This window comes from Euprymna scolopes, chromosome 13 (assembly GCF_053919585.1).
Source record: "Euprymna scolopes isolate OS-2025 chromosome 13, ASM5391958v1, whole genome shotgun sequence".
Lineage (NCBI taxonomy): Eukaryota > Metazoa > Mollusca > Cephalopoda > Sepiida > Sepiolidae > Euprymna > Euprymna scolopes.
The window spans coordinates 37,349,890-37,376,870 of record NC_136494.1 but is presented as its reverse complement, the minus strand read 5'-3'; the positions used below and the strand labels follow the sequence as shown (position 1 = coordinate 37,376,870).

Here is a 26,981-nt window from a genome sequence, read left to right as displayed (position 1 = left end):
TCAACCATTAATAAACTACATTTAACAACATGCCAATGAATAGATGGACTAAGATACTTACAGGCTTTTAAAGCGGGCGAACAAAAAGTATATATTTTCTTATTAGAAATAGATATCCCCTCTTGACCTTACTTTTCCACCCGATTTTATTTTTATTTTTTATTTTATTTAACTTTATTTTGTTTATCAACATGAAAACAAGTAACTTTTTTCTTTATATTTTTAAATATTTTCCAGATTAATCTGCCTTACTTTAAAATGCTAGTTTTAGTTTTGGTGTCTTTAACCCCCGCCCCACTATTTTTGCTGATGAGGAGACTTTGTTTTATTAAATCAAATTATAAAATTATTGTTCAAGACGTATTGTCTATTTCAATAAAAACATCGTTTCCGAAACGGGCGTAAAATTTATTGATTTTGTTTGTTTTTCCTTTTGAAACCGATCTTTAATTGTAAATTATCAATCATTTTACTCAATATATATATATATATATATATATATATATATATATATATATATATATATATATATATATATATATTTTTTTTTTTTTCTTCAAAAGTTTGGGTTACGGCTTCGATTCAAGCTGATGCACCCAAGTCATATGCATATATTTTTTATTTTTGAAATCATAATTTTTAATATGTAAGAATCAATAGAAAATTGACTCTATGATAATAGATATAAAATAAAGTAAAATATCATATTTAAGCGTATTTTACGACCGGGCTACGTCGAGTGTCTCTGTTAGCTTAGATAAGTACTTTTGCAGTTTTAACAAAAGAGCTACAATGATATCAGGGCGTATCCATTTACATTGAACATTCACAGAATGCTAACATCAATATATTACATATGAAAGAGTCCACCGTGGATTTTCTACAGGTCCCATTAGTAACTAATAAAATAATAAACTGAAGCTGTGGAGATGAATAGTGAAACATGGTTCCACATCAACAAAGTTCCAAGCTACAATAAATATTTGAAAAAAAAAAAAAAATGAAGCGAAATACATTATTGGACTACAATAAAATGTGATTCAAGGTAATCAAAGAAATATTAGCTAGTCAGAATCAAACATAGCTTGATTAGATTAAACACCATTGATAGCTACTTCTGAAGATGCGACGAGATAATTTTATCTAATACATATGCTACATCTGCTATTTTAAAATAAATATACACCTAAATATTTTTCTAATACGATTTAGCTTTCATTGAAGTCATTTGAGAGTTTCAAACATTTAGAAATAGAAGCAGATTTATTTTATTGGTTGAATAATTAAAATTAACCGTACTTGCCAATGCAGAAAATTCCCTGAGGAAGAAGGAGAAATACGAGCATTTAAATATTCAAGCAGAACCTGTAAGTTTGCTTGTTTGATATTGTTTTACATGATGAATTATTCATTTACAAATTCTACAATCAGCTGAAATTAACCAATGAAAGTTCACCAATGACTTTTTAATGGTCATAACAAAGGAAATTTAACCTATTTTGTGGCTTATTTTCATAAGAGCTGATCGTTACTAAGGATCTCTGATTCTCTCTCCTCTGATCTTGAGCGTGTGGTACAATGGGGGAAGAGGTGGCTGGTTACCTTTAATGCATCTAAAACCAAGCTCCTATCTTTAGATCATCAACGCTCTGATCCCCATCTAGCATCAATTGAAATGGATGGCTTCCGTCTTGGGGAGGCTCTATGTTTTGACAAGCTTCTGGGTTTGAACTTTACTCCTGATCTGAAATGGAAGACGTACATCAAGTCTGTTGCACAGGGCACTGGGAAGATGGTGGGATCCTTCTACCGCTCTGGAAGATATCTCACTGCTGATGCAATTCTCTACCTGTATAAAAGCCAAGTATGTCCAAGGATGGAGTATTGCTTCCACATCTGGGAAGGAGTTGCAAAAAACAGCCTATCCTGCCTTGACAGAGTACAAAATAGGCTTCGTGGCTTAGTGAGAGAGGTCCTTTTCTCTTTCCTGCAACCTCTCTCTCATAGATGAGACGTTGCGAGCCTGTCTTTGTTTTATCGTTATTTCCATGGCAAATGCTCATCTGAGCTCCAATCTCAGGTCCCCCCTCACTAATCTTTCCTGATAAACACCCGTCTAGCTGAAACTACTTTCAGTAATTTTCCCCACTCTTTATCTGTGCCTAAATCAAAGTGTAGATTTCATGAGCAAAGCTTCTTTTTTAGAAGTGCCCGACTGTGGGACTCTCTTCTGTTTGTCTGTTTCCCACCTGACTAAAACCTGGATGTCTTCAAGTCCAGCTTAAGCAAATTTCTGCTTAAGTAAGACACTTTATCAAATCTCCAATACTAACGATTACTATGATACTATTCCACTGATTACTGTACACACAATAATCCTTATCCCCGAGTGGCTTCCGGGCCTTGATAAGTGGTAACCTCCATGTAAAAAAAAATGTAATCAATTTTATGACGTTTTACAAGAGCTGATCATAACTAAGGAAATGTAATCAGTTTTGTGACTTTTACAAGCGTTTATTACAACTAAAGAAATTTTACCAATTATTTTTTTAATTTTCTCTCAACATTAAATATAAGATTAGGTACCATCCTTTGCAATATATGTGCAGTCTGAAAGAAGCATAATTTCTTTTTCTATGTCAAATATGGATATTACATTTAAACTGATGTAATTTTTTTTTAAATATAAAAAAAAACAAACAGAAAAATTCAGCAAATGTCTTGTGCTTCTCTATTTAAATAGTTTTGCTCAGCCCCCCCACTCTGCAGATTAGAGCAACCAAATTTTTTTTATTAGTAAACAATAAACAGAGCTATGAATAGAAAAAATGATGTGTGGGAGACAAAGTTCATGTTTTGCCAAAAAGTGAATTAAATCTTCTTCGTACAGAAGTTTCATAAAAAGTAATTGACAATAATCTTGGTTAAACATTGTGTATAAAGTACAAGAGCAATAACATTATATATATATATATATATATATATATATATATATATATATATATATATCTGACTTTTATGAAGAGGAGATTAAAACTTGCTGCTATGGTTTCAAATGATCTGAAATAACGACAATGGGAGACTTGATTCCAAACATTTCTCATATGTTATATCTCTCTTATGCTGAAAATAGGGTACAAGTATGAATATCGCCAGTATCAAATAATCCTTATACACTGTGAAATTTAGTGTTTATATGAAAAGCAAAGAGGGGAGATATAAGATATGAGAAATATTTGGAATGAAGTCTCCCCTTGCTATTATTATAGATTATTTGAAACCATAGCAGCAAGTGTTATTCGCCCCTCCATCAAGACCAAAGGTTTTGGGTATATATATATATATATATATATATATATATATATATATATATATATATATATGTGTGTGTGTGTGTGTGTGTGTGTGTGTGTATTGTTTTTAAAATATAATTATCCACTGACACTTGTTTTGTTGTCTACGACTCATCAACGTGGCTGAATCTAGCAAGATTCGGAATCTAGCAATATATATATATATATATATATATATATATATATATATATATATATAACTACTTCATTTACTCACACAAATTTAATATACGAAAGTATAGATTTATGCGTAAACTTTAAGTATTTACTTCAAAAGTGCTCAATACGTAGGTAGAGCTAGTTAGTAATTTATAAAATATATATGGCGATTAAGCTACACTGAATATTCTGCGTTTCATCCACTGTAGGATTCGTCAGGCTTATGCATAAGCCTGACGAATCCTACAGTGGATGAAACTTATGCATAAGCCTGACGAATCCTACAGTGGATGAAACGCAGAATATTCAGTGTAGCTTAATCGCCATATATATTTTATATATATATATATATATATATATATATATATATATATATATATATATATATATATATATATATATACCCAAAACCTATGGCCTTGATGGAGGGGAGAATAAAACTATATATATATGTACATATACTGGTAGGCAAATTGAATCTTGAAATGCTCATATCTTTGGTTTATGGTACAAAACTACATAAAAATTTGCAGGCTTTTTGAAGATTATAATACTATTCTATGGTTAAAATTTTATGACAATTGGTAACAAGAACCTATATTTTCAAACCAATAAAATATGCCCAAATTTGTCCATGTTTGTATATGTAGTGTTCTGGCAAGTCAGCTTCAGTTTGGTTGCTTTGGATTTGCTTTGCTTTGTTGTCCCTCCTGTGCCCTTACCAGGCCACTTATATATATATATATACTAGCAAAAGTACCCGTCATTGACTGGGTTCAAAAACAGCCTAAAGAAAATGGAATCTGATTTATGAAAGTATGATAGGTTATGAAAAGGAAGGGTTGTAAAGAGATAACTTCGAATTTGAGGGTATCAAAACCAAAGCAAAATATGATGAAAGTAAAAATAAAATAGATAAACCCCATAATTTATTATACCATACCTGTTCACACTGAAACACTTATCACAATATTCCGTAGATCTATATTAAAAAAACCTTGTTAAACTTTGTGACATATTTCCAGGCGCGAACGAACACCCCCATAATTTTATTATACCATATTTCTTCAAATTGAAACATAATTATCAAAGTATACTTACGCAGATAGATATGAAAAGTCTTTATTAAAGTTTGTGACTATTTCCATTCTATGGAGGCCAGGCGCGAACGCAGACCCTACAATTTTATTATACCATCCATATTTAAGTTAAAATATACTTATCAAAGTATTATTATGTACATCTATAGCAAAAACATTAGTGAACTTTTTTTTTATTTTTAAATTTTTTATTTCAATACTTTGTGGACCAAGCGCGTATGCAGACCACACAATTTTAATGAATCATCATTATGCCAGATCAAACATACCCATTCCTGTGTCTCAATCTATAATAGTCAACCATATAGGAATCTATTCGCGAACAGACACACACACAGACGTTCGGCTTTATATTATATATATATATATATACTAGCATTACAGCTCGGCGTTGCCCGGGTGTTTGGATGTGTATGTTGAGCAAAAAAAAAGTGGTAGTAGGAAGGCAGGCTCGAACCCGTACCGCAAAGGAGGAAAAGAACGGGGTAAAACCTAACGTTTATGCTGTTACGACCACCGCCAAACCGGAAGCGACATTTTTTAAAATTAAGGCTAAACAATCTAAAGGAGAGGATAACTTTCAAAAATATCGCCGAAAAAAAGTGACCCCCTCCCCCGTAGAAAAGTGCCTAGTTGAAGGGGAAGATAATAATGTTTTTAGTCAATTTTTCGATATTTGTCGTATGAAAGGTCGAACTTTAAAACGATACTGATCTTGGTAAAATCCGTCGCCTCTATTGAAAGTTTAAGGCAGACATGCAAACAGACATACATACATACATTTATATATTGGTAACTAAAAATTTTCGACCCAAACTGATGAAAAAGCTTGCCCTATCTCTGACTACCCTTTATGTAAAATTTCAAATATTTAGACCAGAAATTGTCTGAGTAATTTGGAAGAGGTCAATTTTATTTTTAACTTTGACCCCTATTATGACCTCTTAAAATTTATTGTTTTGTGCTCAAATCAAGTTATTAAGTTATATCCATGTCCAAGGAACCTATATCTAAAATTTCAAGTGCGTAGACCCAAAATTGTCGGAGGAGTTTGGTAGAGTTCTCAAAGGTCAAATCGTTGAACTTTGACCCCTTAATTGGCAAATTTCTGGCTAAAAACCGATCACATCGATTTTTCCAAATCTCAGTATCCTGTATATCAAATTTCGAGTCTGTAGACTAAAAATTGACAGAGTTATTGCGTAGGGAAATGTACACAGACATACACACAGACACAGACACAGACACATACACATACACACGTTCACTTTTATATATATACTAGCAGGGAGACTCGATATTGTCCGGGACTGAATGGGGATTAACAAATGTTCCATCGTCCAATATTTTTATCGCCATGAAAGTTGGTGAAATCGACCATTTTAATCAAATCGATTGATTGTCTGTTCTAGTTAAAGACCTCCCTGCTCTCACATGCCTCCCCGCAGTGACTTTGTCTACAATTGCACTCTAAAAAAATTTTTTCTGTAAACAACAACTTCACTTGAACTTTAAAATGCAAGTCAAGTATCATAATTCAATTGTGCTAAACAGAAACATTAATGTCGAACACGCTCTTGTCTTATCAAATTACAATTGTTGATTTCATAAAATTATTTTTACACAATCAATTGAATTAAAGTTAAAAGTACAAAAGTCAAGTATCATGGTTCAGTTGTGCTCTAAAAAGAAAATTTTTCTTTGAACGTACTCTTGTCTTAAAATAATCTGCAATAGATTTTATAGACTGAGTCTTTCTGCTTGTGCGGTGATAAAATTTCTCAAATGCACTTGTGATGTTAGGTTGTATAAAAGTGTTAACTTTGGTCAAAATCGAACTGTTCCTTCTTTAATCAGATTTTTTCGATTATCGAATTTACATACTTAGAAATGCATTCCGATACAAACCCTGTGTAAGAACACTCCCAGACACATCATTTACCTTCGTGTGAAATTTTTAAAAAATCAGCCCAACCGTTTCTGAGTTCATAAGGAACACACTCACACACGCACACACACACACGAACACACACACACACATGACTAAATTAAAGAAAATGAACACATAAATAACCATGTGTTATGAAACTGACAGTGTTTTTAGATAAGTTTTGTATTTGAATGTCTTCAATAAGTATCGGTAATCAAAATTGAAATAATTTGATGAAGGAAGTTAACAGCTAAACATCACAAGTGTATTTCAGATATTTTATTACCACACAACCAGAGAAGCTTCGGCATATAAAATCAACAGTAGGTTCTTTGATATGACAGCAACGCATTTGAAATTAATGCCTGTGTTTAGAGCACAATTGAAGTATGATGCTTGACTTTTTTAGAGCACAATTGAAGTATGATGCTTGCATTTTAAACTTTAATTCAAACCATCTATATATATAAAAGCGAAAATGTATGTATGTATGTATGTATGTTTGGATGTCTGCTAAAAACTTTAGACAGACGCGACGAAAATTCACAAATTTGGTATCACATCGAGGTTCCATCCTTTTCTCGAAAAATATTGAAAAATTGGCCCAAAATGTTAACTTTTTCACCCCGAAATCAACAATTTTCGACAGGGGGGGTCAACAAAAACGGTCCTCTCGTGACAATGACCGATTCTACGCATGTGTCAGATGACGTCGTGACCTGATTTACTTTAAATAGTTGAAAAACCGAACCAATTTCATGTATGTCGCGTTAGGTCAATTTTTTAGCGCGTTGGTTCGTTATCTAAACGTTTTGTGTTCGATTCGTGGTGTAAGATGTCTTTTTTTTATTTTTTTTTATTTTTTACATTTAAATATTGAACCAGTGTTATTTAAACCATTTTTCACGTAACGTTCATTTTTCTGTTTTTTTTTTTTACTTCACTTATCCACCCCCGACTACACACCCCAAAAAACACCCGGGTACCCACCGATTTTTAAAATTTTAATATCGAAACAGGCTTATTTAAGCCATTTTTCACATGTTTTTTTTTCTGTTTTCATCGTTCGTTTGCCTTACGTTAGTTTGCCTTACGTTAGTTTTTTTTGTGTTTTTTTTTATTGTTTGATCGCCGCGTAGCTGGGAAAACAGAAACTGGCTTCCGCAACTTGACGTTGTCGCACCTGCTAATTTCGGTTTATAAACGTCAACTTAACACACTTATAAATTCATTTGTTCTCGTGGTCGAGATTGTTAGGTCGCAGGGTTTTTTTTCCATTTCCTTTCCACCTCCGCGTCAAACGTTCGGGGTTCAAGCTTACCTCTATACTAAAACTTTTTTTTTCTTTTACACCTCCAAACAAACGGCCAACGTTTTTTTATTTTTAACAGGATTGTTTTAATCTACCCCCCCATCAACACACGGGCAACGCCGGGTAACCCCGCTAGTTATATATAAAAAATAATTTATAAAACAAACAGTAGGTTCTCTACAGGGCAATGTAGACTACAATTGTCACTGCGGTGAGGCATGTGGAGCTTCCTCCTGGTTAACTGCGATGAATCCCCTAATAGAGCAGGCAATCTATCGATTTGATGGAAAAAAAGAGCGATTTTCACCAATTTCAATAAAAAAAATACAAGATTCTGAAACATTCGTTGATCATAATTAAATCCTAGGCAACATTGGGTGACCCTACTCGTATATATATATATATATATATATATATATATATATATATATATATATATATATCGCAAAGCGAAGTAACCCACTTTTTAGAAGCAGAGGAAATGAAATTCAAAACATAAGTTTAGAAAGAACGACCACGTGCGGACTTTTTTTTTTTAAATAAAAAAATATTTATTTAAAAATTCAAATGTTCGGCTTATAACGATGCCTTCATCAGGAATATTTTCAAAAACAATACATTTTTTTTCTTACTTGCCATGGTGTAATTTGGCACAGTTTATTTGTCTAAGATGTTGTGTCCAGTGGAGAAGCGCCCGATCCTGCGTTAATGTGTAGAAAGAGAAGTAATCCACTTTGCAACACATTAGCGTAGGAATTATTAACCATTAGAGGAGGTTTTTTATGGCGTGAGAAAGTTAATCTGTTCCTACAATTAAATTATGTTCTTTTAATAAGAGTTAACTTATTAATGGCGATATATTATAGAAACTTTCACGTTTTTAATTGTACTTAATTTTGCGATAAGCACTGATTCAAGAAGTCTCCATCGCGTTTTTTTTATTATTATTAAATTTAACTATTTTTGTTTGTTTGAAATCAAAAGTATGATTATGCTGCTTTGAATGAGAGAATAATGCATTCAGAAAATTGCTATTTTTTATATCTCTTTTATGTTCATTCGGCCTTTTCTCTAATCTACGTTGCGTTTAACCAACGTATATATGATGGCAATTTTGGAAAGGAACAGTGTATATGCCTGCATTGGAAATTGGTTTGTTTTGGAGATGTTTGCTGTTTTTAATGTTTGTTTTATAGCTTGTTATGTGTTTTGCATGTTTGGAATTCCTAATTTGTTTAGTGTGTTGCAAATTAGTTTATTATTGATGTGTGCGTGTGTGTGTGCGTGTGTGTGTGTGTGTGTGCGCGCGCGTGTGTGTTTGGGGGTAAAAGAGAAATGTTTGGTACATATGATTTTTGTTTATTTATCCTGGAAAATAGTTGTGTGGCTTTTTTTTCTTGGCATTTAATATAAAATATATGGGATATTACAAGGTTTTCAAAGTGGTTGTGAGGTATTTGAATTCTTCGTGCAGATATTCTGGACTACAAATTCTGAATGCACGTAGAAAAAAAAACAATTATCATAACTGTTTTTATTTTATTATTTTATTTATTTTGTTATTATGGTGTGAATAGAAATGTATGTAATCATTTTTATGTTTAGTTTTGCGGTGAACTTTGAAAGATAGTTTATTATTGGATTTTATAATAAGTATGTCTAGAAAAGGTAATGAGTAATTGTTTTCTGTTTCATAATGAAATTTATGGAGGGTTTGGCTGAGTCTAATTTGTCTTTAATATTATCTATGTGCGTGTTTTCAGGAAGAAAAATTAAAATGCCGTCAATGTATCATAAATATTCTGTGTTTGGATATAATCTAAATTTGAAAGGACCAGATTCTAGAAATTCTAAGAAAAGGTAAGCTAATATTCCACTAAGAGGGTACCCATAAGAAAAACGAAATTTTGCTTGTAGAAATTGTTATTGAATTGAAGATAAGTCATTTGAGTTATAAGTCTAATAATTGTTATAAAAGTGTCGGGGAGAAACGTTTGATTTTTTTTCACAGGGAAATTAGTATATAATGATGTTATATCTAAGCAGTGTATAGTTTTGTTATGTACATTAATGTTTTTTTTTTATATATCTCCGGAGTTATTTAGCGAGAGGTGCTGATAGTGCCCATTAGTGGAGTTTTTTAAAAAATTTTTTACACGGTGGTCGCCACTTATCAAGGCCCGGAAGCCACTCAGGGATAAGGGTTATTGCAAGTACAGTACGTTAGTGTGGAGATTTGATGAAGTGTTTACTTAAGGGGGCGGTTCATTAGGAATTTGTTAACGTTGGACTTGAAGACATCCAAGTTGTAGTCAGGTGGGAAGCAGGCAGACGGAACAGAGTTCCACAGGCGTACAGTTCTAAAAAAGAAGCTTTGTTCATGGAATCCACGTTTTGATTTAGGCACAGATAAAGAGTGCGGGAAATTTTTCACAGTGGATCCAGCTAGACGGGTGTTTTTTGTGAAAGATGTGCGAGGGGGACCATGGAAATAACGATAAAACAAGGATAGGCTCGCAACGTCTCTTATGTGGGAGAGAGGTTGCAGGGAAGAGAAAATGGCATCCCCCACTAAGCCACAAAATCTATTTTGTAATCTCTCAAGGCAGGATAGGCTGTTTTTAGCAGCTCCTACCCAGATATGGCAGCAGTATTCCATCCTTGGACGTACTTGGTTTTTATATAGATAGAGAATTGCAAGTTGGGAAGTTGGATATCGCCCGTGCAATTTTGTATGCTTTTTTAAAGATTTGTTGAAAGTATAAATACTTCTACTTACTCTTTTTAAATTGGTGTTAGTATATGTGTCTTTGTCTGCCAACAATGTAGAAACTTTCTCCAGATATCTTTTCCCATTATTACTATACCACCACCTTTATCAGCTTGTGATATAATTATGTTCTTGTTATTTGATAGGTGTTTCAAGGCATCTATGTATCTCTTTGGTAGAACAGTTTCATAGGGCTGAATAGCTGCGACTGAAGTAACACCCTGTATGAAGCCTTTTTTTTACAATCTGTATCGTCATGTTTGTAATTATTAAAAATTGTGTTTGTGGTAATATTTGAATGTGTGCCAGTTGCGAATTTTAGTCCAAAACTGAAGAATTCAATTTCGATGTTTGAGAGATCTTTAGTGGTAAGATTTTGTATTAGATCCGGGCGTTATATGGTTCGCCAGTTGCTGTTTGAGATTAATTTTATTATCCAATTTGAAACTATGGTGGGTGTTGAATCTTTGAACTGATTTGATTATATTTGTGAAAGATTTGTGTATCGTTGTGGGATTCTGTGCTAGTTCGATAGTATATATATATATATATATATATATATATATATATATATATATATATATATATATATATATGTGTGTGTGTGTGTGTGTGTGTGTGTGTGTGTGTGTGTGTGTGTGTGTGTGTACGCATACAAATATATGGATAGATATATGTGTATATATACATCCATATATATACATATATATATACATATATAATTTATATAAGTATATGTGAATATATACACACAAATGTATGTATATATATTTATATATATAATATATATATATAAGTATTGTGTATGTATACACACAAATGTGTGTATATATACGTGTGTGTGTGTATATATGTATATATATATATATATACACTCTCTTTTAAAAATGAATTGTGCTCTTTCGTTAATGATCATCATAAAACTATAATCATTTAGAAAACAGTATAATTTTGTAACCATCAGTAGTTAGTTAATTTCTTCAGTTTGTTAGTGAATCAAACGTCTGTGGTAAAGGTTGGTACTGATTTTCAAATCTTGAATTTTAAGCACTTGCTACACATAGTCGTGTAAATAATCGGGAAATAACAAAATAGTTTTCTTTGAATAACATTTTATATGAGAGAAAGAGAGAGAGGGGGGAGCGAGAGATAGCATACCCCATAAAACACAATTTATATACGTTTAAGCTTGAAACGTCAATATCTGATACTAATTGGCATTTTTATGTTTTATCTATCCATACATTTATCATTTATTGCCATTTAAGTGTGTCACAGACCAAAGAGCATTGGAATTGTCAGAGTTTTAGAGGGAAAATATGGTGGGTCGGTCAGAACGTGGGTTTAGTTGACGTCAAACGTCAAATCAACACCACGCTTTAAAAGGTCAACCGAGTGATTGCTCAATTCATCAAAGAGGAAACAAGAATCATTATTTCACGGATATCGCCAAAAGCCCCTGAGAGGAGTCTCCAATATTTATGATCATAATAATTCATATTTACTTTTGTTATATATATTTCTATCTTTATTTATATATAAACGGCATTTTACCTGTTTGTGTCTGCGTATTCCTAATAGATTCAAACACGATATGTATTATTCTTAAAATATAATTATCTACTGACACATGCTTCGTCGTCTACGACTCATCAGAGTGGTTGAATCTAGCGGATTCGACATTGGGACCCCAAAGAAAGAAGCGTAAACCTCTAAAACTAGGCTATCTCGCACGACTGATTGAATGTATCGTGTTTTATGTAAATGTTTTTTGTTTTTATTTTTGTGATACGTTTTAGAATGAATTATACGAAAGTGCATTTTTACCTAAATGCGAGTTGGAAATACTTTTCCCTTTGACCAATTTGGTACCCTCTAAATAGGGAGCGGCGTATGTATTATTTTTTAAAATATAATCATCCACTAACACGTGATGTTCACATTATCGACTATCGGCAAAGAACTTTAAATTACGATTGGATATATGTGTTTAAAACTGAACATGTGTGTGTGTGTGTGTGGTCACGAATAGGCATCTATATGGTTGACTATTTTAAAAAACTAATTACATATAATGATAGAAGATGTATCGAGAATCAGGAATGGGTATGTTTGATCTGGCATAATAAAAATTGTGGGGTCTGCGTTCGCATCTGGCCCCCAAAGTATGCAAATAAAAAATGAAAAAAAAAAAAACGTTTACAAGTGTTTTTACTATAGATGTTCGTAAGACTATTTGATAAGTATGTTTCAACTTAAATAGTGATTGTATAATAAAATTGTGGGGTCTGCGTTCGCGCCTGTACTCCATGGAAATATCGCACAAACCTTAAGAAAGACTGTTCATATCTATTTGCGTAAGTATACTTTGATAATTATGTTTCAGTTTGAAGAAATATAGTATAATAAAATTATTGGATGTTCGTTCACGCCTGACCTTCATAGAATGTAAATATGTCACAAAGTTTAACAAGGTTTTTTAAAAGCGGTGAGGGTCCACAATGACACCTTAACTTTAATCTTAATTCACGTTAGCTTTTATTTATTTTTTGGAATTGAAGCATATTGTGTTGAATAAATTCACCTCATAAATTAACGTTCTTATTAAAGTGAAAGCCAAAAAAAAAAAAAAAAGTCGGAACTTTAGACAATTCTCGGCACAAATTTTGCATAACTATGTTTTTTTCCTTCTCCACTTGCACGTGGCACTCTTTCGAAAATATATAAATAGATAAATAATAAAAAATAAGAACATTACTTGTTATTGTGTCAAAAGAAGGAAAAATTCCTGCTCACGTAATCACGTGAGCATGATTTTTGAGCGTGTCTTATAAAAAACATTTACATAACCTTTTTATATTTATTTATATATCTGTTTAAGCTTTTTTTTGTCAGTGTACTAGAAGGAATTAAGTTGATTGCAACCCTTTCTGCGTGTTCTTTACATTACAATAGTACAACCCGGAATCCGACGGCACAATACTACACCGTTCAATACTGTAAAACTGAAACGAAGCTGTTCTGCTTGAAAATGGCGTCATTTTTTTCTTATTCATATTTATATCGATTCTTTGCTTTATAAAAACCTAAGTAATTACGTGTTTACTTTTTTTAATATTCCATTTTGCTGTTTCAGCTTATTTTACTAAAGTAAGTAAAACTTCATTATTTTTCCAAACTGTTTTTGTTTCTTTGTTTTTCGATATTTCGTCGCTATTATTTAGTAAGAGTGTTTAGCAGAAAAGCCAACAAACGACTACCCGAAAAAATAAATATACAATAAATAAATGTTACCATAGTCAATAAAAGTTCAGTTCATGTTTTTTTTTGTTTTGAAATAATTTTTAATGCTCTTTACTTGAAATAATTTCAGCGAACCGAAATTAAAACGAAATTTGAGGCGATAACTACTTAAATGAATTTTTATATAAACTACACATGCCATAATCGAATATTCCTCAAGCACAAAATAATGGAAAACATTAAAATATGTTTATAAATATTCCTTACGTTGACGGAACTCTCTTAAATTGTTAACACAGAATGCTCAGGTGCCCCTCCTTCAAATTGAAAACTGGGCTCTCCATTTCAGAGTCGCTGCCATTTTGATTTTTTTAAACCGGTTCGTGAATTAAAAAAAAATGTTTTTTTTTTTACAAACTACTTAAAAATACAAACCAATGAACTTTTCTACCATAAAAGTAACTTTTATTGACTATGGTAACATTTATTTCTTGTATATTTATATTATTATATATATAACATTTTCTCTTTGTAAGGAAACATCATTTTGTTGGTCACTGTTGGCTACGAATGGAAACAAAATTGATATAAAAAAATTTATTTTCGCGAAAATTATCTTTACTTTCATCATATTTTGCTTAGGGTAAAATTTTTGAGTATCAAAACCTATCTCTTTACACCCCCCCCCGCTTTTCATAACCTATCATACTTTCATCAATCACAGTCCATTTTCTGTGGGCTGTTTTTGAACCCAGTCAATGACGGGTACTTCTGCTAGTATATAGATAGTTATATGTTTTTAGAAAAAAGGATTCCAGCAGAGTGCTCTTTTATAAGAAAATATTCCGAAAATAAGAACGCATTATTTATATTTTTATTTATAAAAATTTTAGATGAGATAAGTCATCGGTACCGTCGGTTTCAAACCTGATAATAAGGGACCGTTTTAGATACCCATATCAAGCTCTCTTCAGCCGATACTCATCTGTTTTATAACCGGAATAGGAATCATATAGAAATATTACGAGATCTCGTTCAAATCTCGTGTACCTGAATCAACCTAAAGTTAAAAATTCAAATAAAAATAAGGTTTTAAAAATTGCCTGTTTAATATTTTGGACGCTACGAAAAACAAAGAAAAAAAAAAAAAAAGGAAAACCAAAAGAGAAAAGAAGAAAAAGAAAAGAAAAGGAGGAAATTAATACACTGCTAATCAAAAATTTAAGACCACTTAAAGATCTTTTTAAAAAACTTTTTTTTAAGGATGGATTTTAAACTCTTCCAACGTAAGGTTACCAATACTACAATCTAAAAGGTTATGGAAATAAAAAGCTACATTCCAAACATTTATTTTTAAAATTTACATTTTTATTAAATTAGGCTTTCTACACATGGGCAAAATTATAAGACCAGAGACAAAAATTTCTTTAAAATAGTCTGAAGAAACCCATTTTATATAAATTTCACTTATAAAACCCTATTTTATCAGATAAGAAAATGTTATTAAATTTAAAGCTCAACTTTAATTAAATAAAAAAAAACTATATATTAATTTCAAATTTTAATTTAAATTTAATTTTAAAATTAAAATTTTCTAAAAAAGCAAGTTTTTGTCTTCTTTTTATTCCTCGATCCCATTTGGCTGGAGCTCAACTTCTCTTTGGACTACTGCACTGTACAAAAAAACATGTCCATTATTTCAGCTGCTTTGAACACTTTCTAATCGGACGATATGCATAATACTGGATTTAATTTTTAACTTCATTCTCTCTAAAGAACTATTTTTGCCTTTCGGGTTACCCCAAGAGAATCTTCATGCAAGCTGAAATATTATGCACGGTTTGTTGTTATATATTTTTACTTGTTTTTCTTGGCAATTTATGACGATAATAAATTGCGGTTTCACTTAATGTCATAATCAGCAAATTCTAACAGTGCTACAAATATAATTTGCTGATTTATTTCTGTCTTCTGATGAGAAGAATAGCAAGAATAGCATTCTTGGAAACTCTGTGAATTAAGGACTTTGTAAATTATTATTTTTTTTATTTTGGAGTAGTCATTCGAACAATAAATTTTGATTGTAAAGTTCAACTTACAGTTTGAATTTTATTTTTCTTATATATATATATATATATATATATATATATATATATATATATATATATATATATATAAGTAGTATTTTATGGTTTGCTTGAAGCTTGAACCATCGTTTAACGGATAAAAAGTTTTTTTTTTAAGGCTTGACTATGCAGGAATGTACAGTCGCTGTAGGCAGATAAATAAACAAATAATTAATAATTCAATATTTTCTTTATTTACCTAATTGTAGGTGCAGTTTTTTCTTTTTATAATTTTTTTCTTTTCATAATTTTTCCAATTGTCAAGCCTTCAAAAACACCTTATATATATATATATATATATATATATATATATATATATATATATATATATATATATATATATATATATATATGAATATATATATACATATATATATATATATATATATATGAATATATATATACATATATATATATATATATATATATATATATATATATATATATATATAGTAGCAGATGCCCCGACGTTGCCCGGGATCTTCTAAGAATCAACAAATGTATCACACAACTAGTAAGCAACAACTGCGTTTATTATTGACAAAGTACATTAAATTACGATTGCATATATATATATATATATATATATATATATATATATATATATATATATATATATATATATGTGTGTGTGTGTGTGTGTGTGTGTACTAGAAGATTACCTGCCATTTCCTGAGATCTAATAAGGATCCATAAACGTCTCACACAACTAACACACCATAAGTCCGTATATTATCGGAAAGAACATTAAATTACGATTGTGTGTGTGGGAAGAGAAATTAGTTCATAAAAGTTGTCTAATACCTGTGGAGAGTACGTTTAAGTGTTTGCCATATGTATTTACATTACCTTTTAGAGGGTAGTTAAAATTATTTTGCACGTGTGCCGTACATAACCCATCCTAGGGAAAGAAAAACTAATATATACATATGTTGTATAATACTTGTTTTAGGGTAGGTAAAATATTCTTTTGCTCGAAACAGCAAATAATACACAGACATCAAAAGATTCCCTATCCTAAGAATAACAGATATGTTTAAAATCAGCTTCTTTTTTCTCATTGTTTTATATGGTCCTGAGCAACGCCGGATAGCGTTTTTATCTTTTATTATATAAATCTCAAACGTCTGTTAGTATATGTCTGCTGAAAACTTTTTCGGCATCGGACTGGGTTGAAACCTGTACCATCTTTTATTTGCTTCATCGGGTATCTGTGCTCTTTCTTTTACCTCCAGACCCGGACAACGCAGGGTACCCCCGCTAGTCTATTATACAAATGACAAAATGTATGTGTGTGTGCTTCGGGACGACTCATGCAAGTCGAAAATACTTGCAAGTATGGCGAGTTCCTGTATACACGTGAACATAACATTTGATCACTGGTTCACCAGAAAGAAAGAAGGGATCAAAAAAGGAATCTTCAGATGCTTTCATCGGACGTGTCAGGCCGTGACAATATCGGTATCGTTTTAAAGCTCGATGTCTCGGACGACAATATGGAAAAATTGGCCAAAAACATTAATTTTTTCACCGTAAACTGGTCCGTTATTTTACAAGGAGGGGGTCACTGTTTTCGTTGACATTTTTCATTAAAACCTCGCGTCAACGACGTCGTATAAAAGACGTTATATCAATCGCCCGTGACGTCACAATCGTGGTAGGTACATTGATAAGATTGTTTGCTTTTTTTCACCTCCTTCTCCTCCTACATGTACGGGTTCAAGCCTCCCTACCACTCCTTTCAAAAAACTTTTTTTTGCTCAACCAACATCCTTACGCACACCGTCATACAGGCTAGTGTATATATAAATGCTTTAATTATGAGAATTATATTATTTTTTTTATTTGGCTTGGTGGGGGATGACCTTTTCTCTTCCACAGAAGAGACGTTGCGAGCCTCTCTCTGTTTTATCGTTATTTCCATGGCAAGTGCTCGTCTGAGCTCCATTCTCTGGTCCCCCTGCCAATCTTTCACGAAAAACACCTGACTAGCTGAAACCACTGTCAATAATTTTCCCCACTCTTTATCCGTGCCTAAATCAAAACATAGATTCCATGAACAAAGCTTCTTTCTTAGAACTGCGCGGCTGTGGAACTCTCTTTCGTTTGCCTGTTCCCCCCCCCTCCCGAATTCAACTTGGATGTTTTCAAGTCCAACACAAACAAATTCCTGAGTAATGACACCTTATCAAACCCCCAATACTAACTATTACTAAGATACTATCCCACTTGTTAGTGTACGCACAATAACCCTTATCTTCGAGTGGCTCCTGGGCCTTGATAAGTGGTGACCCCCCATGTAAAAAAAAAAAAATTATGAAATTGTTTTAGACACAACAGTTTTTACATTTCTTCTGGAAAAACAGAGATATATTACTCTCTTTGATGGTTAAGTGTTAACGAAACGAACCGTGAAGAAAATTATCGTTTTAGAAATAAACACGGTTACTGGGATCTAAATTTCTATTATTTGTGATCTGAAGTTAGAAATGAATATCTATTGAGTTTAAATTTTTACGGTCTAAACATGTGTGTGTGTGTGTGTGTGTGTGTGTGTGTGTGTGTGTGTGTGTGTGTAGAGATAAAATGGTAAGGCAAGCACAACTAGATAAAAAAAAAACTCTACCCGGTTAAGAAACAAACAACAGAATAAGTTAAGAAAATAAAGAGTAAAGTTACATAAGAATTACACTATCAAGTCAATAAAAGTTACAGAAAGAGGAATAAGGGAGAAACCTCGTTAGGCCATGGCATTTCGAAACTAAATGCTTCTCGTCATAAGAGAAGAAAAGGCCGGTATTATACAAATGTAGAGGTAAAAAGAAAACACCGACTTTGAAAGCATTCAGATTAGAAATTGAAAAATTATTTAGATTAAAATTAGAAATATGTATATATACATCTCTCTCTCTCTCTCTCTCTCTCTCTCTATATATATATATATATATATATATATATATATATATATATATATATATAAAGAGAGAGAGAGAGAGAGAGAGAGAGCCTATAGATTCCCTATAAGTGATGAAACACAAATGATTGTAGCTAGCTTAATTGCTATATATTTTCACAACTCACTACCTAGCTTTACTAGCGTGTTGAGCACTATTAAAGTAAATACTGCAAATTGATAATAAAATAACATCTCTTTGTAGCATTTTATCTGAATTCGTGATATATATATATATATATATATATATATATATATATATATATATATATATATATATATATATATATATAATCTAGGTTTAAATTAATAGAAGTGAAAGCATTAGTATATTTCCTTTTTGATCCCTTCTTTCTTACTGGTAAACTAGCGATCAGAGTTTATGTTAAAGCGTGTACAGGGACTCGCCATACTTGCAAGTATTTTCGACCTGCATGCGTCGTCCTCAAGTATGTGATGATCTTGGTTAAACAAATTTAAAGTAATTAATTTATAATTAAAAATGTTTTTAGAAAATTTTTAGATTCATTTCCCACATTCGTACCGAGTCGAGTTGATTGTAGTTTTTTTTTTTCAAACAGATGAATAGCGCTTCGAGGGTGGGGAGACCAAGACTGGAGTTGGAAATAGTGTGGACTGGAGCATTTTCAATTAGTTTATTTTGGAAGTTTCTTTTGGAAATCTTGTGTTCTGTTAAATATTGGTGAATAGAGCTCTGTGAAAAGAGGGGATGGCATGTAATGCGGCAAGAAATAGTTGGCCTATATATATATATATATATATATATATATATATATATATATATATATATATATATATATATATATATATATATATAGTCTTTCGGGGTATGTTTCAAAACTATATGTTACATTCCAAAGATGTACCATAGTTTCATGCACATGGACCGATTTTTACTCTTTACAAAACAAAGCACCTTGCACCTGAAGAGTAAAGGGCTACTTTGATAAGGGCCAGACTTATGGGAGAGAAAGCTAGGTGATAAATTGAGCAGTAAAATTTTTATTCACATTACGTTTACACTTCTGCATTTGAGTACAATCTGAGAAACAGAGGGCAGGAAGGTAATTCCAGAGGCAAACGGTCCAAAGAAAGTAGTAGAATATATTGTAGGGACCTCTGCAGTGGAGAAGTGGAATTTTGCTGCCTGTCAGGTGGGTCGAGGCTATTTACGTTGAGGGGGTATAAGTATAGCAAATCACAGTTTATGAAAGTACTTCTAAATCAAGCACAGAGATGCAATATGGAGGCAATATGCCTGGACTGGAGTTTGGCAGACATTGCAGACCCTATTAGGTTGGAAATAAGTTTTTTTTTATGCTGTGTTCAAGAAGGTCAATTCGTCTTTGACTGGAAAACAAAAGACTTTATAAAGAGTTGTACTTACCTGTATGCCATGTCATCGTCTTCCCCACCCCACCCCCAGTACATATTAGAATATCCATTGACTAATTGAAAATGTTCTGTTTTCATGTTTAGTACGCCGCCAACCAATAATTCATAAGCCAGCCTGGAATGAAAGAAAACAAATAAAAGATTAACGCTATGCACGCAGAAAGAAAATAATATATATATATACACTAAACTACCCGTGACCCGTTAGGTCAGTATATGTTATAGCAAGCTATGGAGTAGTGAGTATATTAATTATGCTAAAAATGTGCCCGTTTGTGTGTACAACAATGACCACCACATTTAATATAAGGAATTTCATTGCTTAATATCCGGAAAACTACTTATTTGTGGAAAATTTTAATATTCGTTTTCAGCATACACTAAAACCTCTATAAGTTGTCATTTTAAAGGAAAATGTAAGGTGGAAAGCAAGTAAAAATTTACCAAACTTTATTTTTATATTTGCTTAAAAGAAAAGCTACATTGTATTCACTGTTGGTCATCCATAGCATAAAAATTGTCTGACGTCATTCCACCAAATAGTTTTGTAAACAAAGAAGTGTGACTTTTTCATGGAAAATACTCGATGAGCTAAAATCACTATATATGATTTTCCCCACTATCTCTACCCGGGTTACTAACATGCAGATGTTCAATTGTAATGTTAACAGCTATACTGCAAAGATCCTTAGATGCCGGAAAGCCTTCTACTCTAATAGTTTCTTCCCCTTAACTGCTAGACTTTGCAAATTCCCTCCCGGGTTCCTGCTTTCCCACTGTACTGACATGCAGATGTTTAATTGTAATGTTAACAGCTGAACTCTCAGCCTAGTATCTCTGTTAAATTGGTCCAAGTGGCACTGTGTTTTGTTTGGGATGAATTAACAGTAAAAAAAAAAATTAATTTAACCCTAGTATACAAATGAAACTTTTTCAGCACCGACTTACCTTTATAGACCTAATAACTCCTTAATTCTATTTTGCACTCTCTATTCTAAAGTCTCCAAATTGTCTATCCCACATCAAGTGTCTGGCAGAATTAACCCTTATCTCGCAGTATCATTGGCATTAATCTTGATTACTTTAGAATCGTACATTTTGATAACAGGGAAAGAAATATAAATATACTTGCGTGCGTTTGGCAGCGATTCATTTTGACATTTTATGTACGAAATGATATTTTCACACTGGCTTTCCTCTAGTATTGATTCTTGATGCCCAATAACTCTTTATTGCTTGTCAGATTCTAGACTAAACAGAAACATCATGGCTTGCAGCGTGCCGTCTGGATGCAAATTTGGTCTAAAAAGTAACAGGATTAATGATGATGATGATGATGATGATGATCTTCTGTTTAACACCCGTGTTATATGCTAACATATATTGGACAGTTCGTATTATTTGGATCTACTGGACTACTGTTCTCATCTTGAGAGTGATTTTCATGACGTTTCAGTCAATGTAACCTCCGACCTTCATCAGGTGTATCTTGTCGAACTCAGGAATGTTTCTGTCGAACTCGGGAATTTGGATTAAATTTCCAGGTTAACAGAAACATTCCCGAGTTCAACCAGATGCACCTGAAGAAGGTTGGAGGTTACATCGACTGAAACGTCATGAAAATCACATTCAAGATGAGGACAACAGTCTAATGGATCCAAATAGTAGAAATAACCAATCCTCATCTTAAAAATTCAGAAAAGATATATTTGACAATTGAGGAGAATAGAAAGTAAACCTTGAATTTTCTTTTCATATTTTGTCTTTTACTTCTCGCATTCCATGAGTGCTGTTTCTAACAAAGGGGGGAAAAATGCTATTTTTTTTAGTATCTGTGTATCTAACACTTATCGTCGTTTTAAACTTTGAAGAAGTATTTTTAGCTCTTTACATCACATGGCCTCAAAACTTGTCTGAAGCGATTTTCATAAAAAAAATTGATTTCCAAGCTAACCTTTCTCAGGCCAGGTATTTATGTAGCCCTTTTTCTCCCAAATCCATCCTTATCACTTCCTCTCATGTTTTCCTCGGCGTTCCCTTGCGAACTGAACCTGCTATCCCAACTGTTCTACATTTATTAACCCAAGATCTGAGTTGAAATATAAAACATGTATGAAAAATGATGACAAATGAAGTTCGCTGCTTAAAAATGTCGTGTTTGTTGTTTGGGAAATCCTCACTGCTTTCCCTTTTTTACATTAAAATTATTATTGACAGAGTTTCCGAATAGAGGCTGTATTTTATATTTTTTTAAAAATTAATTTAATGCTAAAAATGGAGTTGTTATTTTATAACCCACTTTGCAAAAGGCCCGTTTAAAATAAATAAAAGATATTGGTTATTTGTTTATATTTCAAATGTTCTGATCCAGAGAAATGAAAATTTATGCAAGACGTTTTTTTTCGCAAATTCATTTTTCCTGCTGAGCTTCGATGCTCTACCATCTGAGCCAACTACCCTGCGGCTGAAAGTAGAAGAAATTCTACCGCTTTTGAATGAATTTATTTTTTTTTAAATCTGTTTACATATTTTACTATTTTTTATTATACAGATTAGCGAATACATTAAATTCTTTTAATGAATGGCATTGCGTTCAGCTAAGCAGAAAGCATTATTTCCCCCATGAGTCCTCTATCTATAGGGGATCACACACACACACACACACACACACACACACACACACACACACACACACATGACCTTGCTGTCCGTCTGTCTTTGTGAGGTAGGGTCTCTACCATACTACTCTGTACATTTTTGGTTTACAGATAAAAATCTTCTTATACAGGGGATTTAGACTTGTGAAACAAATCTGATTTGGTTTTTAACCAGAAAAATTAGCTGTTTATGGACCGAAATTGAAAGAAAATCGAACCTGGCAGACGTAAGTTGACTAAATATGTATTCATTCAAATATTTACCCATATGCAAATAACACATCTATAGATTAAACTACTTTACTTTGGAAGTTTTTATATCCATATGGACATGGCACAGATGGTAACGAATAAGGCTAGAGAGCTATATGTTTTGGTTTCGTTTCTAGCTGATGGTACAAAGTTATATTTTATTTCAACTTTTGAAATCACTGCTAAATATTGAGTACGATATAATAATTAATAAGATATTGACTCTATAAATGTACATGAATGAAAATTTCATATTTAAGCATATTATATGATCTCTTTATAAAAAGATAGAATCGACCGATCATCAAGCACAAGATTCAAGCAACCAAGCATATATATATATATATATATATATATATATATATATATATATATATATATATATATATATATATATATATTGGTTTACTAATTTTAAAGATAAAAGCTGTCTTAACTTTATTACATTCTACATAAAAAACTACTATCAATCGGTTACTCCTATTCTTTTAAATAAAACCCTTATTTTTGCAAAAAACACTCAGATTTAACAAACTTAGAAACTAAATTGATTCGCTTGGCCGGACGTTCTCTCATACATTTTGACAATAAGCATTGCACTAGGAAGGATACCCTCAACAATTTTTGATATCTTTATGGGTGTTCAGACTCTGCATAGGTGACAAATCTGGTGGGGATTTTCCTGTTGAAAAAACTAAAAATACATTTTAAACAGATCCGGAGAGGCTTATATAGAGATTATGCCCTTTTCGTCACAAAAGCTTGACCTAGGGAATACAATAAAACAATTAAGGAACTTCATGATTTCTTTAATAATTTTAGACTTTCTATAACAATTGAACCTAATAAGAACACTTCTAACTACTTGGACATTACATACTCGGAAACATACAGCCCCTACCATAAGCCAAACTTTACACTTCTGTATGTTCATAAGTTCTCCAAACACCCTCAATCAATCATTAAATCTATAATATCATCTACCTCCAATAGAATCTCTCAATGTCAAAATATGTAGCGTACTAAAAGAAACCATCAGTCTAATAACAATGTCAATAATAACTTCACCCCCCCCCCATCCACAAACACTCCAACCAAATCCTCCTAACCATAATAAGTCTAGCCCAAGAAAAAGGCTGAGGAGAAAAAATAACATCTGGTTCAACCGCCTCTCTCCACTTCAGTTCTAATGTAAAAACCAATGTCCTTAGGGATTTTTTCAATATTGTTGAAAATTCATTCAAATACCCGCATAGATATATTTATTTAATAAAAACTCCATCAAGATCTCATACGCTACAATGCCTAACTGAGCCAGACAATTATTTCTTCTAATAAATCAAAGAAGCGGAAGCAACCCCTTTCCCAATAGTCACTAAAACTAAATGTAATTGTCAAAATAAGCATGAATGCCATCTTGACAACAACTGCATACATACGGATATAATTTATTCTTGCACTGTAACAGAGATACCCTCTAAACTCCGCCAAATAAACTCTTCCACCAGTTCGCAACTGCCAGGACAGTTTAATAATAATGAACTAGATGAACACTCTCTCCTAATAAACCTGCATGGAGACAGCACTGGCAGAATGAATAATGAGGGTTCTTCTTTGGATAATTCCCATAATAACAACTTAGACAAGCCGCCCTACCGCAAAACCCCCAGTATTCTCTACATATTGTACCCTAACCATAACAACTGTATGATCCAAATCCCCAACAACAGTAACCAGAATTCACCAAAAAACAAATACCTATATCGGATCCACCTCCACGTTAATCAAGCTGAGAATTTCAAACCATATGTCATCGTTTAACAATATGAATGCAGATGTGAAACAGGGAACATCTTTAATGACTTTATTAAAAAATCTTAAATCTATGAACACCACTTTCTCAATTAAATGGACAATTATCAGTAAATCCAAGTCCTATACCCCAGGATCCAAACTCTGTTGCCTGTGCTTAACTGAGTTAGTTAGAAAGTTTCCTCACAAAATATTACTTTACTTAATACTAGAAGCGAATTGATATTCCAATGTAAGCATAAAGCGAAATACAAATATAATAACTTTGTAATCACTTAACTTCCTTTGCATAATAACTATTCACATATAGTCCTTATACCAACTTATCTCATCTTTATTTTATTTTGAATAATGTACTGGCTCTTAATTTGCTTTACTGTTTCTATTGCTTACTTCTCTGTAACATGATTAACAGTTTCCTTAGTTACCAATGAGACTGTATATCATGCTACCTCATATATATATATATATATATTATTATAACCACAAAAGATTACTGATGACCTTTAACGTGGACTCCCATTATGCTCTAACTACATAACTGTTTTAAATCCATCATAAGATTGCTATTGCTGCCACTATATAAGATATCATAATTACCAGAGTTGCCATTATTTTTAGTACTATTATTATTATTATTATTATTATTATTATTATTATTATTATTATTATTGCCACTGTCACCATAATTGTTATGATTAATAGGGTTAGTAGAAGCACTAATACAAATAGAAACCTTAATAATCTCCTGATTATTATCATCAAGATTGTTATTGTTCATTCAATAATTGCTATGTTATCTTCGTTATTAAAATAGTCAACTGGAATTATCATCATAACATTTGATTTTCATTTTAGTATCATTAGCATGATAATTCTAATAATTTATGATAATTGGCATAATCGCTTTTAAAATTTAATTAATCTGTAGTTCAAATAATACATTACCACTGGTAGAATTTTTTTTTATTCACTTCGTTCAAATGTATTGATTTTATTACACTATGAATAGTACTATTTCCATATTATCCTCAAATTCTTGGAATATCATTCGTATTATTAGTTAGATATCTCCTTTAGTGGTAATAAAGAAATTGGTTTTGAAAGCCGTTTTTACTTTTATTTTTATTCTAAATACTAACTTTATTAACAACCTAATAATTATTTTTAATTACTACCAACTTTATTATACTTCATTTGATACGAGATTCTAGTTTTCTTTATTTTCTTACTTCTAACCGCTTAATCTGATCTTCCTTTATTTTCCCTAAAAATAACCTTTGAGAAATTACCTGCACATAAATGCTTTAGTCCCTTTCCTTCTCCCCCCCCCTCCGGTCCTTCTTTTCCTCTTTAGCCTAACCCTAACATCTTGACTGCTGCTCTTAAACTAATTTCTGAAAGTGACAAGCCCCATTTCACTCAAGCCCATGGAAGCAATAAAAATCGACACTCTTGCCTCTGACTTGGATTTGATACCCCATGTATATTGGTAATACTGATATAATTTCATTCTTTGACGGTTTTTGGATTATTCACCTCGATCACATAGAATTGAATTATCACCAAATTTCACCATTGTCTACTGAGACTGTTTGAAACTCTAAAACCAAATATATACTGCCTTCGCTTCTTGATATCTACAAAAGACTATACTACATCTTGAAATTACCCATTCAGATTTGTCTTTCCTCCTTTTTTCGTCTCTTTCTTTATTCATCTTAAAAAACATTGTCTTGCTAATTTTTTAGCTCTGCTAGTGTTATGGAGAAGGTCCGGACAATCACTAGAATACAATGAGACAATCCAGGCAGTTTACCTGTATTTATGGTGCCTGGAATGTGTCAATATTATGTCAATCGGCTAGGAAAGCTAACCGATATTAAAATGGGTTAGAC

At 32.1% G+C, this 26,981-nt stretch overlaps 1 protein-coding gene across 1 annotated transcript in view; it reads right to left on the bottom strand.

The window, feature by feature from the left end:
• LOC145291975 (beta1,4-N-acetylgalactosaminyltransferase A-like) overlaps window positions 1-26,981 on the bottom strand; it is a 683,020-nt gene that overhangs the window by 237,287 nt on the left and 418,752 nt on the right. Inside the window, exon 2 of the mRNA XM_080137917.1 lies at window positions 20,355-20,477. Within this exon, the coding sequence (XP_079994043.1) occupies window positions 20,355-20,477 (123 nt within the window). The remainder of the gene's footprint in view (window positions 1-20,354; window positions 20,478-26,981) is intronic.